General features: G+C 43.6%; 1 protein-coding gene across 2 annotated transcripts in view; it reads left to right on the top strand.

Moving 5' to 3' along the window:
* The window catches only part of RUNX2 (RUNX family transcription factor 2), a 233002-nt gene that overhangs the window by 171915 nt on the left and 44602 nt on the right, over positions 1-16485 (top strand). For both annotated transcript variants that reach the window (XM_043907628.1, XM_043907627.1), the window contains exon 5: positions 2166-2339. In XM_043907628.1, coding sequence (XP_043763563.1) covers positions 2166-2339 — 174 coding nt within the window. The remainder of the gene's footprint in view (positions 1-2165; positions 2340-16485) is intronic.

Below are 16485 nucleotides of genomic sequence, written 5' to 3' on the forward strand. Positions count from 1 at the left end.
GAGAGGAAGGGAGATGCTAGGATCCAGCATGGACGCTGCCACGCAATGTGTAGAAAACTTAGTCTGCTAGGACCTGAACTGCATCCTGATCCATGCTGAGGTGGTCAATAGCTGAGATCCACAGGCTAGTTGTTTTATCTCTGTAGGTCTCGGTGACTTCATCTGTGAGCACCTTACTTTCTGGGGCCTGGGAGCTGTTTGGGATAGTCTCTGAAGGTCCTTTGGCTCACCTGGTAATGAATCCGCCTGCAATGCAGGAGACCCAGGTTCGCTATCTGGGCCAGGAAGATTCCCTGGAGAAGGAAATGGCAACCTACTCCAGTATTCTTGCCTGGGAAATCCCATGGACAGAGGATTTCTGGCAGGCTACCGTCTGTGGGGTTACAAAGACTCGGACGTGACTGAGTGACTAACACAGACAAAGGTCCTTTAGATTTCTACAGTCTATTTGTAATCTGGATTAAAATATCATAAATGGTGGGGAAAACAGCCATCAGTAAACAGTGAGCTTTCCTAGTTTGTCCTGAGCATTGTTCTCCCAGTCTTGGCCCCTCGGTTGTAGCACGCCCCAGACTTAACACTGGCAGGAAATAGGGTGGTGGGTGCATTTCAGTTAATGGGCCTTAGTTGGAACATGTTTGGCTGTGGAGGCAGCTACACTCCTATTACCAAGCCTTGGCTTCCTGTCTGTTTTCTTTGGGCTGGGTAGGCAATGAAAAAGGAGACAGGAAAATACATTTGGGGGCAAATAAAATAAGGAATTTGTCTTAGGAGGACAGCTTATAGTTGGGAAATTCTAATGCTGGGCTTAACCCTGTCCTGATATATCTCTCTTGTCCTGTACTAAGTGGGTGAGGAGGTGTTCTTGCTACTTGTAGAATTGACCTTCCCATTCTCAAAGGCTCTTAATAATCCACCTTCAAGGTTTATTCTATTATGGATAGTACTCCTGATGCCCTTAATTTTTTCCTGCAAAAATTCTTATTCTAATCATCATCTTAAATGGCTCTTCTTTGAATTAGCTTCAGTTACTTAACATTTTACTAAACTGTTGGGGCAATATACTAGGGCTTCACTGGTGCAGAATATGAAATGTATTTCTGTTTAGCCAGTAGGCATAATGTTACTTGTTCACCACAGTCCCACTCTACGGATTTACACTAAACTAATGTTGCATCAAGATTCAGATGTTTTTCTGTTAATATCTGCACCAAGGCAATACTATACTCTTTGCTAAGAATGATTGGATGATTTTTTAAAAGTCTTAGTATCTTGGTTATGTTTCAATTTGCATAGTTCTTTAATATCTAGAATTTCCTTAGATTTTACACTCGAATAAACTAGAAGAGAGACAAAGTGAGGTTTTTTTTGTTGTTGTTGTTTTTAAATAATGGATTCTCACATTCCCATGGTAACCCAAAGGGTATTTTTCAGTTTTTCTTACAGAACCACAGTACTCGATTTAAAATAAAAAAGCATTCTCTCTGATTAAGCATAGTTTATTATACACTTTCAGGCTTTGGCATATCACAAAATAGTCACATTCCTCTTGAGAATTTGAGTTTCCCTGCCTGTTTTTCTGTTTCCCTCTTAAAGGGGTTCTCAGTTTGAATTTTCATTTTTCAGAAAGGAGTCGCCATAAGGTACAGTTGTAACATAAAAGAGGAAAAGTCACTTATGGTCATCACGGAAATGTCCCTTTGACAAATGTGTTTGTCTCTGTCTCTGCCCCAAGTACGGCCCAGTATGTGTTCCATGCATAGACTCAACTTTCACGGGATGTTTCCTCCTTCTTGAAATGAGCAAACACAGTTCCGGACATGGTCACCCTTCCCAGCCTCACCAAGAGGCCAGAGGGGGCGCCCAGAGAGTCCCTTTTGGGCTCTGGTGTCCAGACCTCACCACTGACTCTTGGCCCTGAGTCACCCCTCTGGACCCCTCAGCTCTCCATTCAGAACCAAGCCAGGGATACTCACCACGGAATGATGTTTACAAAGCCCTTTGAAATGGAAGACATTATACAGATGCTTCATTATAAAGATCAGTGTTGCAAATTCCTTGGCTTACCCCTCCCTCCCCCCAGTATGTATGTTCACGTATCTATTTAGCATGGTCAATTGTTCAGCTAATTAATATGCTTTTATTTTATGATTTGCTATTTCCAGGGCACAGACAGAAGCTTGATGACTCTAAACCTAGTTTGTTCTCTGATCGCCTCAGTGATTTAGGGCGCATTCCTCATCCCAGTATGAGAGTAGGTGTCCCGCCTCAGAACCCACGGCCCTCCCTGAACTCTGCACCAAGTCCTTTTAATCCACAAGGACAGAGTCAGATTACAGGTAAGACAGACTCCTAGGTCTCACTTGCGCAGACTCCTGCAGGCTGGGGGTGAGGGGCTTCCAGATGAGACGCGTTCACTTCACAACTCATGGAGCTGGGAAATGGCTTACGATGAAAGAGATCGACACTTGAAGATACTGACCTTCTTCTTTTTTTTGTTTTTGTTTTTCTTTTTAATAAAAAGCAAATACCAATATTCACTAACTTGGGGATAAAGCTTGGGGGAAGTCTCTACGGATGCTGTCCTCCGTAGTGATGTCAGTCTGAGCAGAGGTGGGATGGTTATACCATGCTCTCTGGGAGAATGTGTGTTGTAAGTTTCTCTATATTGTGTCCAGGTGGTGTGGGGGATAACATCACACCCTCACTATTAGAAAATTAGTGTTACTGGCTCAGATTTGGGCTTAAGTTTCTTACATGTATAACTATTTCATTAAGTGTGCTTGAAAACTGCCCAGGGCTAACAGGAAGTCTTGATTGGTGGTTACAAGGCAAGACCAAGGAGCGGCTCCTTGGGCAGACGGAATCCCACCCCCACCCCCGCCCATTCCTGTTGAGCTCCCGTTCTTCATGCGACATTTCTCTTCATGCATTCCAGTGTGCTTCTTGCTTTACTTTTCTTCTTAAAAATGAACATCAGCATCGCATTACAGACTAATCATTCACATTTGGTGCATTAAGACTCCCAACTCTTTTTTTTTTCATCCTATCTGGCTTGGGCAGATCTTACTGTAGGACTAGTCTGATTGCTTTTATGTCTTGGTGATGATAAAGTGTGCTAATCATTGTACATCTTTAATTTGCCATCGCAGTATTGAGAGCAGCAAGGAACTCATAGATCACCTAGTTACTATTGTTGGCAGAGGGACCAGATGGGAGGGAAAACGATTCAAAATACAATGTATGATAAACCTGGATCATTTCAAAGGGTTAGTTTTTGTCTGTAGCAGTTAGGTTTTGAGTGTCCTTAATGGTTTATAAGCATAATTGTTTATAAACAAAATGACCTGCCTCTCCTTCTCTCCTGCCCATATTAGATATATATCTTCTTGGATATTTACGTATGTTTCTGTGGGTCTATATTAGTCTGAAAATTTGGGTATGCCTGAGTATATATGTTTAATATAATATAGAACTATAAAATATATAAGCACTGAAGAGAAACAGATACCTGTGTTAGGGAAGATCCTTAGAACTCTGTGAAGAAGAGTCATGTGTTAGATTTAAATAAATCTCCAAATGTTGAAATGTAGGAGTCAGGTCAGTGTGTTCACTAGACATGGGTCCTTGATAAAAATGCCAGGGTGAAATTCACACTAACTTGTGAATTTGAAGCTTGTAACTCTAGGTACTGATGCATTTAAAGTAGTGGACTTTTTAATTTTTTATTGATGTATAGTTGATTTACAGTATTATATTAGTTTCAGATGTATAACATGGTGATTTAAAAACTTTATAGATTATACTCTGTTTATAGTTATTATAAAATATTGGCTGTATGCACTGTGCTGTACAATATAGCCTCATAGCTTGTTTTTTATATGCAGTAGTTTGTTTAAGTGGTGGATTTTATATTAGTGATTAAGGGTCATAATAGCTGTCCTTTTGTCTTTATAGGAATCTTTAGATTCCATGTGTGTAGAACCATATGTACACATATATAAATGTGTTTATACGTGATTTGGAAGGACTATGATGGCTAATATGATATATATAAGAAAAATATATGTTCTATGATTTGGCAATCCCTGGGTTCTTTAAATGTGTGATTTTTGTATTCTGATCCTTGGTAGTGGTTTAGTTGCTAAGTCATGTCTGACTCTCGTGACCCCATTGACTGTAGCCCACCAGGCTCTTTTGTCCATGGGACTTTCCAGAAAAGCATACTGCATTGGGTTTCCATTTCCTTCTCTAGGGGATTTTCCCAACCCTGGGATCGAACCTGTGTCTCTTGCATTGCAGGTAGCCTTTTTACCAATAAGCCATCAGGGAAGCCCAATTTGATCCTTAACTGTTTACTAATTATATTTTGCTAATGACTGATGCCTTTAAAATGGTCTTCGGAGCTTGTGTGTTGCTAGATTCCTTTAAGAAGAATCTATTTTCTTAATAGTGATCATGGTTGTATAGTCACTATGAGCTCCCACTTGTGAGCATAAAAGGCAAGCTGAACTCCCAGAAGAGCGACATGAAGTTAGGAATTATAAATTGAGGAAGCCCTAAGCCTTCCATGTTTCATGTTACTGTGTCTTGCAGTTCCTGGGGCTCAGGGTCCTAGGCACGCAGTGGGCTGGCTTCTTTGCAGCGCTCGTCTGACCTGTCACTGTCGAGGTCTTAAATGGCTGTCGTTCTGCCTGAGGGCCCAGGGCCTCCCCATAGTTTCCTGAGGAAGTTGCTTCCTCTGTACCTCTTTTTTTTTTTTTTTTTAATTTTTCAGACATCTGTTGCCTGTCTCTGGGTGCTAGGAAACACCTAGTCTGTCAAAAATATCCACTTTTGATTCAGAATGTGGTAATAACAGTGGTGATAACTATGTCAGGAGATATTGCTCATGATAAGCACTATTATTTATTTATTTATTTCTGCCACGCCATGCAGCTTGTGGGATCTTAGTTCCCTGTCCAGGGATCAAACCCAGGCCCTCAGCAGTGAAAGCGCCGAGTCCTAACCACTGGACCACCAGGGAAGTCCCCATAAGCACTGTTTTTAAACCCAAAATACTCTCTGGATGGGTGAGCTGCATCTAGAGGGAATAAAAAGCCGACTCAGCCCCTGGTGGACTGGGAAATCCGTCTAACCTTTGGGGTGGGCATTCTGCCACGCTGTTCTTCATTCCTCCAAAAAGTAGTTATTGAGTGCTTTCTGTTTGCCAGGCAGGGATGTAAGGGAACAAGATAGTCTAGTGTCTCTTTGCCAGGGGCTTGCGTTTTGGTGATATATAGTCAGCAATTAGGTCAAGCATTCATGCAAAATAATTTCAGATAATAGTAACATGAAAGGAGAAAATGAAAGGAGGATGAGAGAGAGAGAGCAGGGCAGAAGCTAATTTTGATTGGAAAGTTGGGAAAGGACTCTTTGGAGAGCTTTGAGGACGGAGTTTCTGGCCAAGGGGGAACTCAGGCCAAAACTCCCAGGGAGCTGCAAGTGTGGTGTGTTCAGGGGACAGGAAGGTCCCGGCAGGTGGAGTGGAGTGAATAAGGGGAGTGGGCAGTGGCTGGATAACGGAGAGTCTTCCAGGCCCTGTTCAGGAAAGTGGGTTCTATTCTGAGCACAGAAGGGTATTATTGAAAGATGTGAAGCAGGCAAATGACATTATCTGATTCACATTAAAAAAAAATTATTGGCGTATGATTACTTTACAAAGTGTTGTGTTGGTTTCTACGGTACGGCACAGTGAATCAGCTATATGTATACACGTGTCTCTTCTTTTTTGGATTCCCTTCCCATTGAGATCACCACAGCACACTGGTCAGAGTTCCCTGTGTTACAGTAGGCTCTCGTTAGTCATCTGTTTTATTCACATGCGTTTAAGAACTCACTTTGGCTGCTCTGTGAAGCAGGGGTCCTGAGGGTGCAGGGGCAGGAGCAGGGTCATCATTCAGGAAATGGCAGCAGGAGCCTGGGAGGGAATTAAGACTGGTTGCACTTCTCCTCTTTCTTCAGAACTCAGATCAAATTCTGGCACCTCTGTCAGGCCTCTTCCAGCCTACCCAAGTCAAGTCCAGTGCTCCACACCACTGCTGGACATGGTGACAATTCTCTGTGTACATGTCCATCTCCTCCATCAGGCTGAACTTTCCAAGTCCAGGGCCATGTTTTACTGATCTCTGTGTCCCTGCTGTCTTTGGTGGTGCCCGCTGCTTGGCGACTTGAGGTTTGGTGAAGAATGAATGAGCAGGTGTTTGACTTCTTCTTCAGGAAGGGTGACCTGTTACTATTCTGGCTCAAATCTTTTTTCTAGTACCTATTTGAGTGGATTGCTACTAGCTGCTGCATACTGACAGTCCTGCTGTGACTACTATATATGGTGTAGCAGGCATTTCTCACAACGGGTCTATGAGATAGGTGGTGATGTGAAAACTGAGGGTCTGAGAGGCTAAATAACTTGCTCAGTCCCACCTACACTCTAGTGAGTCGTTAATACAGGAGTTAGGGCAAGATCCACATGGCTGGAGGGTCCTATGCACTCAACCTCCAGCATCTCTGGGAGGCTGAAGTGAACTTCTCTCCTGTCCCTGTTTGTCCCATTTCAGACTTTCATTTGTGCAGCTCTTTACCATTTACAGACTAGTTTTACACAAAGTTCTTACTGAAGCCGTAAAGCAGTTGTGAAAAGCATGATTTTTTGCAGGTAGAAGAAGAGGCCTCTTCAAGAAATGTGTTGCTCTAGGCTCCTGGGCTAGTTTAGTTGACTTTGGGTTCCAGACTCTTAGTGGGCAACCAGCCTCATGGCCATTGAGTTGGGCAGGTTGCTGACAGTCTGACACATGTCCTAAGGGACCAATGTCTTTTTCTTTCTCCCTCAGATATTTTTTAGGACCCTCAGGGACAAAAACATTAATAAAAATGATGCATTAGGAGTATCTGAATTATGCTTTAAAAGGCAGCATAATTGTTTTTGATCATTAATGGACAGTTATATATGAACCTATACTCAAAGTAACCTTTTAGGGGTATCTTGGAAAAAACGACGTGGCAGGCATCATGTAGAATGATGTGGTCTTATTGATGGTTACCTTGACTGAAGTGAAGTCGTTTCTGTCCAACTTCAGTCTGATTCTGTGTTCCCCTCCTTGGCAAACATGCTCCTTTAAGCATTAAGAGGATCCCAGAAATAGAGACACAGATGAAGGGAGCAAATGCACGGATACCAAGGCGGAAAGGTGGGGGTGGGATGGATTGGGAGATTGGGATTAAACATGCATACACCACCGGTACTACATGTAAAATAGAAGACTCATGAGAACCTACTGTGGGGCAAAGGGGGTTCTCCTCCCTGCTCTGTGGTGACCTGGGGGGGAAGGAAATCCAAAAACAGAGGGGATACGTGTCTATGTAGCGCTGATTGACTTTGTACAGCAGGAACTGACACAACGCTATAAGGCAACTATACTCCAGTAAAAGTTGAAGTAAAATAAATCATTTTAATAAAACGATGAAGGAGAATCCCCGCCATCTGGGTTTCGCCGATGCTGTCTCAGCCCTGAGTCTGCTGGGCTGGCACGGAAACATTTATCAGCAAAGCCTCGTAGACACAGGGGAGCACAGCGTCCTCTCCGAGTGCCCGGTGCCCCCGCGAGTCTCTAGCGTGAAGGGAGGTGGAGGTGGAGTGGGTGGGGCTGCAGTGGCTGTGGCTCTAGGTGTGAGGAGGATGAACCCACGAGGGGCACAGTGACTGACCGAGCAGGAAGCATGACTGCGGGTGAGAAGGACTGTAGGATGTGGGGAGCGGGAGTCCACTGAGGTCTCTCCTGCTTTTCGACCGCTGTGGTCCTACTCACCTAGAGGCATCTCTTGTCTTAAGGAACTGAAATCACCACCCTCGAGACAGGTGGTTGGAGGTACCGTTCTTTCACTTGGGTGGTGCTGAGTTTTCATTTCTGAGGTTACTGCGGAGTCTTGTCCTGCCTCCTTCCCTTGAGATCTTGTGGGCAGAATAGCCAGGAAAACTTGCTGCGACCACGCACATGTGTGAACAGGAAAGCTCTTTAGAGGAGGTCGCCCGTTACAATCGTCATATAGAAGCATCAGTCCTGTGAGTGAGCACGAGATCAGATCTCTTTTCCTAATAAGGAAAAGTGGAGTTCAGGTCTGGCTTGTGCTGGCTTTTGAAGGATAAGGCTCAGTATGATCCTGTGAGGGGCTGGCCATCAATGTGCCATGTTGTCCCCACAGCTGTTGACATCATCCATAGATGAGCTGCTTAAAGGTCTCTGGATTTCTGTTGGTTGAAATTCCCTTTTTAAATGAAGATGCTCTGACTTTATTATGCTTTTACAAAAAGATGAGAAGGGTGATGTTCCAAGAAAAATCAAGTTTTTGAGTTCCAGAATCTTGTCATTGTAATTTCCTCCTGACTGGAATACATAATGCTCAGTTAATATCTGGTTGCAATAAGGAGAATCCATCTCTTTGATAACACCTCACTCTCTCCTTCCCTAAGACTGTTCCATCTCTAGCCTGATTTCAGGACTGTGCTCAGAGGAAGTCTGGGTTTCTTTTTCTCCTTTGTTCCCAAAGCATCATCTTTCTCTTTTTAGCTTGAGCTTTACATATATGTCTATATACATGTATTTGTGTCTTCCCCTGTTACTCGTTGCCGAGGGACGCTTCTTTCCCCTTTTTCCTTTTTGCAATGGATTCTGAGCAGAATGATCAGAACAGGAGCCTAATAATGCCATATTAAACCTCCTGGACTAACCCAGGAGAGGGGCAAGTAAGGTATACAGTTGGATATAGTGGGTGCTCTGACAGTATATTTTGATGTTGAATTTTGGATGGGTACCCAGGGCTTCAAACAGAGTCAGAGTATATTGTACTATGTAATATTAATAGCAACAACATCATATTAACAGATGTTATCAGTTTGAAAAGTATTTTCATTCCATTCTTTTTTATTTTAATATATGCAGAAGTAGTCCAGGAATAAAATCGTATGGCACCATTCCCAGTAAAGACCATCAGATTCTTTCCAGGGCTTTGTTTATTTTGATAAGGACTTGCTTTTTTAGCTGTTTGAAAACAGTTGGCTGTGACAGTCTTTAAAGGACAGATTTCACAGCAGAGTCAGTATTGTGAACCCTCTTTCACACATAAAAGAAAATGAAGTATCAAGAGGTTCTGGAACTCTCAGGGCTGAAATTATAAGTCAGTGTCCTGGGAAGGTGAGGTCTGACAAGGGCGTTTTAGGTGGAGAGGATATAGGGAAAAGGTTAGGAGAATCGTACACCTTTGGGGCTGTCAGCAAGGTGAGTGGGTGGGGAAAGGAAAATGACTTTGAGCATCGCTGAGAACCCAAGTAAAGACAGAGATGCGAGGAAGAGCCAGTCAGCAAATTATGTGATTGTCTCCTGCAGAGGCTGCAGTTTGTCAATAGAAGTGGGCTTTGCTGTGGTGGATGGTCGGTGGGAATGGCAATTTCTCGTGGAACTCTGTAGGACTTGGTGCAAGTCAGGGAAACAAGAAAGATGTGAAGCCACTTGCCAATGTCTGGGAATGTTCTGGAGGCTGGCGGGTTAGGGTAAAGACAAGAATTTCTGAAGAGGATTTGGCTCATCTTGTGGCCTTGGAGAAAGAGCAGCGGCCCAGGGGAAGGTTAGGAAGGATGGGGAGAAAACCAAGCTTCAGTTCATGTGGGAAGTAGATGTCCCACGGAGAGGCTGAGAATAGGTGGGAGCTCTTGGCTGTCCCTTAACCATTCCTCCTGTGACAGATGGAGGTCCCACGGCTTGCTCTGTCTCCTCCAGGGTTCCGGGCTGATCCCACCTCGAGAAAACACAACCCTCTAGCGCTGTCTTATCTGGGGGTAGGCGTTCACGTGTGCTCTGTTAATACATCCCAGGACTGTGTTGGCTTTTTGTCACCCCATCACACTGTGGGTTGCAGGCCATGAAAAAGGCTTGCTGCTTTCAAGGCAGCCTTCCTCCGGCCTGTCTGGGAGTTGACCAACTGCAGCACTGCACTTTTGTTCTTTGCCAATTTCACTGTGTCACTTTTACCTCCTCTTTCCATCTCGTAGAGTTAATTTATAGCTCTGATTCTTCATCTACTATGTTGACTCTTCCTCCCAATTTCACCTCATCTTGAAGTTTAGGAAAGTTGCTTTTCATCCTTCAAGACTTTGCTAAAAATGCTGAATGTAACTAGGATTGTCAAGCCCTCAAATATACCACTGGTGTTTCTCTTTCAAAGCTGACCATGACCCATGTCAATGATCACTTTCTGGTGGGCCTTTTAAGTACCTGTACATCCCATTAGAGGTGAGGTATGTACCTTGCTGAGGTCAAGATGCACAGCAAACAGCGGACTTTTCCCTTAACCTATTGCTCAAGTTATCCTGGGAAACAAGCTTTTAGTGAACCCATCCCACTTTCTGATACTCACTTTGGGGATCAAGTGTGAAGCGTTGATTGTACACAGGCTGTTGAAAGTGACTCCAGTGTTTTTAGTGGGCTGCAAGCAATGATCCCAAAAAGCTAGTTGCGATTTAGATTTTACCAATAGCAATGCCATTTCCAGAAAAGGTAGATGGGGTGAAATAATGTAAAAGTATGATTATGTAGTAAACTTTAAAGGCATTATCTTCAAATATTTTATATGGACAAGGAATCCCAGGTAGTGAACCTAAGATTAGGAATGAAAAGAGTTCCAGGAAGACATGTTTTTCTTAATATAAAGAACTTTGCAGACCCTGCTCTGTCACATAGAAGCCCTTTATCTGCCAGTCTACATACATTTTTGCAATATTGTGGGGCATAGTTCATCCTGGAGCAGACACTTGAATTCATTTAAAGTAGTAGGTTGCTCTCTCTTATCTCCTCACCTGTCTTGGGCCTTCATTTCCTCTTAAGCATGTTTGTTCTGCTCGTTCTATTTGGAGATTGTTCTTCTTGATAGGGAAGATTAAATCAAGTAGTGTTGGGTAATTTTCCTTTCTAACTGTCATCAGTAAAAATCATGCCCATTGTTCTCCAACTCTGGCATCTGTTAGCATCTCCTGGGGAACTTGTTACAGGTACAGAGGCCGAGGCTTTACCCCTGAACCAGAAGGTATGAGGTGGAGCCTGCCCAGATCGCAGCTGCAGGCCCCAGGCCCTTGACCTGGGGCTCACCTCGCCCACCCAGAGCCAATCTGCTCCAGCCCAGGCCCCTCAGGGGCTCATCCCCCTGGTCGGGCCACATGCAGAGGCAGCTGTGTGCCTCTGGCCGCTTCCTGGTTCCCTGGGTGCAGCTCCTGAACTCCACCCTGGCCCCCATTTCAGCTGCTGTTTTCCCTACACGCCCTTCCCTGTGTGTCCAGCCCTGCGCTGGACTTCTGCCCTGTTTCTATCGTGATGTTGTTAGAGGGAGATTTAAAAAGATGCGTATCTGATGATGTCACCCTGGACTTAAAAACACCCCCGTGACCTTCCACTGCTCTTAGTATAAAGACCAACCAACACCTCTTGCGTGGTCCAACAGGTTCTACATAGCCTGGGTCCTTCCTGCCTGTTTTCCACCCTCTTCTCACACTGTTTTGAACCTTTTGTATTGGCTTTCTCACCTCTTCAAAAAAGAAACTGTACTACCTCTGTCTCCGGAACTCAGTATATGCTGTTTGCTTAGCCTGCAGCCCTTTTAACCCCACCTGAGTATCCTCTGGACTTCTGCTTGCCATTCAGTTCTTGGCTTAATCATTGCATCATTAGAGAAGCCTTTCCTAGCCCTAGGCATGGCTGGAGTCTTACAATGTATGTAACTTGGCATTCTTACAATGCCAAGGACATCTCCTTTTTAGCACTTTATCACAGTTATATGATTAGTTGATTAATGTCAGTCTCTCCCACCAAATTGTAAACTCTGTTGAGGGCACGCAGACTCTTTATTCACCATGTCTCTAGAACCTAGCAGAGTACCAGAGTAGGTACTCAATAAATATTTTCTGAATGAATGAATGAGTGAGTGATGGGAGATAGTTCTTAGAATCACAGATAATAGCATCATCTATCTGACAAAAGGACTCACCATGCCTGGGGACCTTCTGTGACACCCCAACTGCTATAAGCTCACCCCCTGGATGTTAATAGCCTGAACTGAACTTGAATTTACTGCATTCACTTCAATATTGTGATTTGAACTAAGGCCACTTCCCCTGGCCAACACCACATCCCTGTTATTTCTCAGGTTCTGGTCCTACCTATTTGTGACTAGTTCCCTTTCCTCTATTGCCTTTACACTGAGGCCCTAGATATGCTGTGGCTGAGACCAGGTTAGCTATGACATATGGTATACCTTCTTGTGTCTTCTATTAGGTTTTTCTTTTAAGTAAGGAAATTCCCTCATTTTCTGTAGGACAGTGATGAGCTCCTTCCAGCCCCAAATTGGTGACACTGAAAAGACACTTCTTTTTACCTTGTCTTAGCTTCCTTCTGGTTTTTCTTTTAATATTTTGTTAGAGGTTGTGATGTCTTAAACTGAATCATTTCTCATTTTCTCTTCCACTGTTGTCTCCTAAGCTTCCTGGAGATTCACGGAGTCCCTCTCCTCCCATTGACTCCTTGTGCCTGGCGTACCCTGTGTGGTATCTGGTTTTACCAAACAGATTGCTGCTTTTTTGGTCAAATTTCAGTCTTTTTTTTTAATTGGTCTGTAGTGGTTTTACAATGTTGTGTTAGTTTCTATCTTACAGCAAAGTGAATCAGCTATACATATATCTCCTCTTTTTTTGGATATCCTTCCCATTTAGGTCACCATCAGAGCATTGAGTAGAGTTTCAAATTTCAGTCTTAAGCTCTGTGAATCGGTTGGGTTGGTCTTCTGCCAAGTGATTCTGGCCACCTTGGTCAGTTGTAGAGAACCCCGACTGGGGACACGGAGGGAGGTCAGAATCCTGCCTTTAGGGTCTTCTTTGCTGACATGGGTCACAAGCTGTGCAATGAGAAGCACCCTGAGTGTCAGCCTGCCTCTCACAGCCACCCCCGATCAGCTCAGCTGGGCTTCAGTAATTTCTGGTGCAGCTACCATCTCCAGAAAGGACTGAGTGTCGTAGGGTACCCAATTTTTCAGGTGGTTAGAATCATAGCATTTTATCTTCGGAAAACATCTTAGAGACCATCCATTCTCATGTTACTCCTGACAACAGCGACACGCAGAGAAGGTGAATCATTGGTGTTTGATTGCACAGTTAGTGCCAGAGTCCCCCCATCCAGGCTTCCTCTTGCATCCCAAGAAGCCTGTTTTCGGACCATGTTTCTCCTTGGTCAAGAGAACCAGAAGTGAGTGGGAAAGCACATTCTAAATGTCCACTTAGTTATTAGCAGGGTTATTAGAGAAGACATAGAACTTAGCATTTAGTATAAATGTTCGGAAATGGGAGTGAATGGATGTGTGAATGAATGAATATGAATGAATGCGTATATTTGTATTATGAATGATAGTAATATGACAGAAATAGTCTAGGATAGGAAATTGTAAATCTGCCTCCCTCCGTTGAGATTATTGACTTTGACCCTGGTTGCAACGGAGAGGGAAAATCTTCAGGAGAACTGTCTATGCAGTTCATGTTAAATACCCCAGTTTTCTGAAGAAATAATTGGGGTCTTTCCAGCCTGAGTTGAGTGCTGTTGAGGGGGAAGTGGGTAGAGGAGAAGGGGTGGGAATATGATGCTCTTCAAATGTGATGTTCCCCGAGTATAGCAGATGCTCCCTGGGGGCGCATGGCTTGGGCAGGAACCGCTGGCCACTGTCCTGCCACGTTACCCAGCAGCCCTCTGGCAGCACAAACAGGAAGGAGCCACTTGTGTGCCGGTTTGGGCTTGGCCCCATTGACTAGTTTCCTCCCGTCTCCGCGTGAAGCTGAACACCGCATCCAAGGTGTGCCCTGTTGCGAGCAGTTCTTAGGAAGCAGTCCTCCTTTCACACCTGTAGGTATCTAACCAGAGTGTTTACCAAAGGGGACCTGTTAACAGCAACTCCTGAGTTTCCATATGTACCTTTCCCTGGGCTTTTTTTTTTTTTTCTTTTTCTAAATTTGTTTTATTTTTTGGCTCAGCAGCATGCAGGATCTTAGTTCCTCAACCAGAGATGGAATTCACATCCCTTGCAGTGGGAGCACAGAGCCACAATCACTAGATCCCCAGGGAATTTCCTCCTTGGGCTTTTCTAAAGCTCTCTGCCCACTCTCCTCACCCCACTTTATCTTATTCATTAAGAAAAGACTTCTGCCTATTCTCCTAGAGTTACTTGTTTTTCCTCTGGTGCTTTTTTAATTGACCTACAGTGCTTTTTTTTTTCTTCTAACCATCTGCCTCCCCCTTCCTCTCTTATTATGACCCTAAGTGTTCAGAGTTCAAGTGTATAGACCTGAAATGTAGTGTCTCAGTCATTTGAAAAGTCTGGGTACTCTTAGATCCCATGACTCTTTACAAATCATTTCAGGAAATGCATGACCCTGCTTCATTTTCCCCACACCCATTATTAAATTTCAGAAACTATGGTCTAACTCAAAGGAGAGATCTTGCTTTTCTCACACCCACGGTTTAAATAAATGCCTGTCTCCATTTCTGCCTGATACAAAGACCACGTGAGATGCATGAACCACTTCTCCCCCAGGTAGCATCAATTTCTGAGCATCTCCTGGGGATGTTTTCTTCAGTACTTTTATGTTCTGAGGTCTGTAGGATGTAAGGCAGATATGCCCAATCTCCAGGTAGCCTAAGCCAAAGGAGTACCGCCCTAGAAGGAGATCTTATAAGATCCATACTGATATCACTGCAACATGGTTCATGTCTATCTTTAGAGCTTTTTAAAAAACACAGGTGCATGCTTTGACAGTTTTTGAATTACTTGTCGTTTTATATCTGTTAGTCTTACGCTCCCCACCTGCTTGTGTAAGCTTTTGCATAGCAAGAAATGTCTTTGGGTTTTTTTTTTTTTTTTTTAATCTATTCCTTAGACCATCTCACTGCTGTGTAGGTGGACAGAAGCTGTTCATGATAAGAAAAATGGATAGTTTGCTGACTCACCAGAATACCATGTAAAAACTTCTCTCCCCGCCCCATCCTGAAAGCCCTGTTAAGGGTGGCAGTTATGACCATTGTTACTTGGAGGTGAGAAGGGGAGAGCTAAATAAGAACCTTGTGCTCAGCTTACTGAGTTGGGAGAGAAAGTGCAAAGTGTTGGGAGAGAAAGTGCAAAGTGTATGCAGGTCCCTGGATTTTGGTGTCTTTTTATTTATTTACTTGTTTTATTTTTTATATCTTCACTCTTTATTTAATTACTTTTGGCTGTGCTTCGAGGCATGTGGGGTCTTAGTTCCCAAACCAGGGATTGAACCTGTGCTCCATGAAATGGAAGCAGAGTCTTAACCACTGGACCACTCGGGGAGTCCCGTCTTTTTTTAAAAAAAATTTTATACAATTTTAAAAGGTTACTTTCTGTTTACAGTTATGACAGAATATTGGCTGTATTCCCCCTGTGGTACAAAACATCCTTGAGCCTGTCTTATACCCAATAATTTCTGCCTTTCTGCTGTCTTTTTAAAAGTTCATCCAACAGACGTTGCTTCAACTAGAAGCTGAAGGGATTCCTTTTGTTAAGTGACGTGACTGGCTCCTTTTTATTTACCCGGCACTCTTCGTAGCTAGACTTGGTCTGCTGACACAGAGGAGACCACAATTTCTTCTGAAAGTATGCAGCTGTAGATCTGAGGTGTCCAATAAGCCTGACCTCAGAAGCCAGGTGGTAGTTGCGAGTGTGCGTCCCCGTTAGACTGGGGGCTCTCTTCTCCTCGGTCATCCCCAGCGCCTCCAGGAGCTCAGCTCTAGGTCTTCTCTGCCATTTACTCATTGTGATTAGTCACATCCTGCTGTGAGCATGGCTGCCCATTGTATAAGGAAGACCTGATTTTCTCTCTCAAAGTTTATGTTACAGGTCAAACTTGATTATAATCTCTCTTTAAGTAACCCCCACCCCACCCACACACACCTTTTAGGTGATAGGAGAGAAGCTTGGGAAAAAATAGGGGTGGAATCCTATTAAAATGCTCATGTGTTATTTTACATTTCAGGTTTCTCAAGCACGAAAGAGTATGTGCCCATAAAAAAAACCATCACCCAAGGTCTTGTTTTTCAGTGATCATATCTATATAAAAACTTCTGTCAATGCTTTGAATGTTCAGAATAGAGTAATAAAATAATATTGAGGCTGTTTCTGCAGATTGTCATAGAAAAGTACTGAATTACTGTTCTTAAAGCACCCTAAAACTAAAGTGTAACAGCAGTTTTCATGTCTTTTGAAAATGTCTATGAAATAGAGTTCAGTTATTTTCTGAAAATTCATGGGTGCTCATAGGTAATTTCAGATCACCCAGGATGTGATAACAAGACAGTGATTGGTACCTTGAGCCTCTGAGACCCCCACATCAAGGATATTCTTATTTGTGTTGGA

The sequence above is a fragment of the Cervus elaphus genome, chromosome 7 (genome assembly GCF_910594005.1).
Source record: "Cervus elaphus chromosome 7, mCerEla1.1, whole genome shotgun sequence".
NCBI classification, from domain to species: Eukaryota; Metazoa; Chordata; class Mammalia; order Artiodactyla; family Cervidae; genus Cervus; species Cervus elaphus.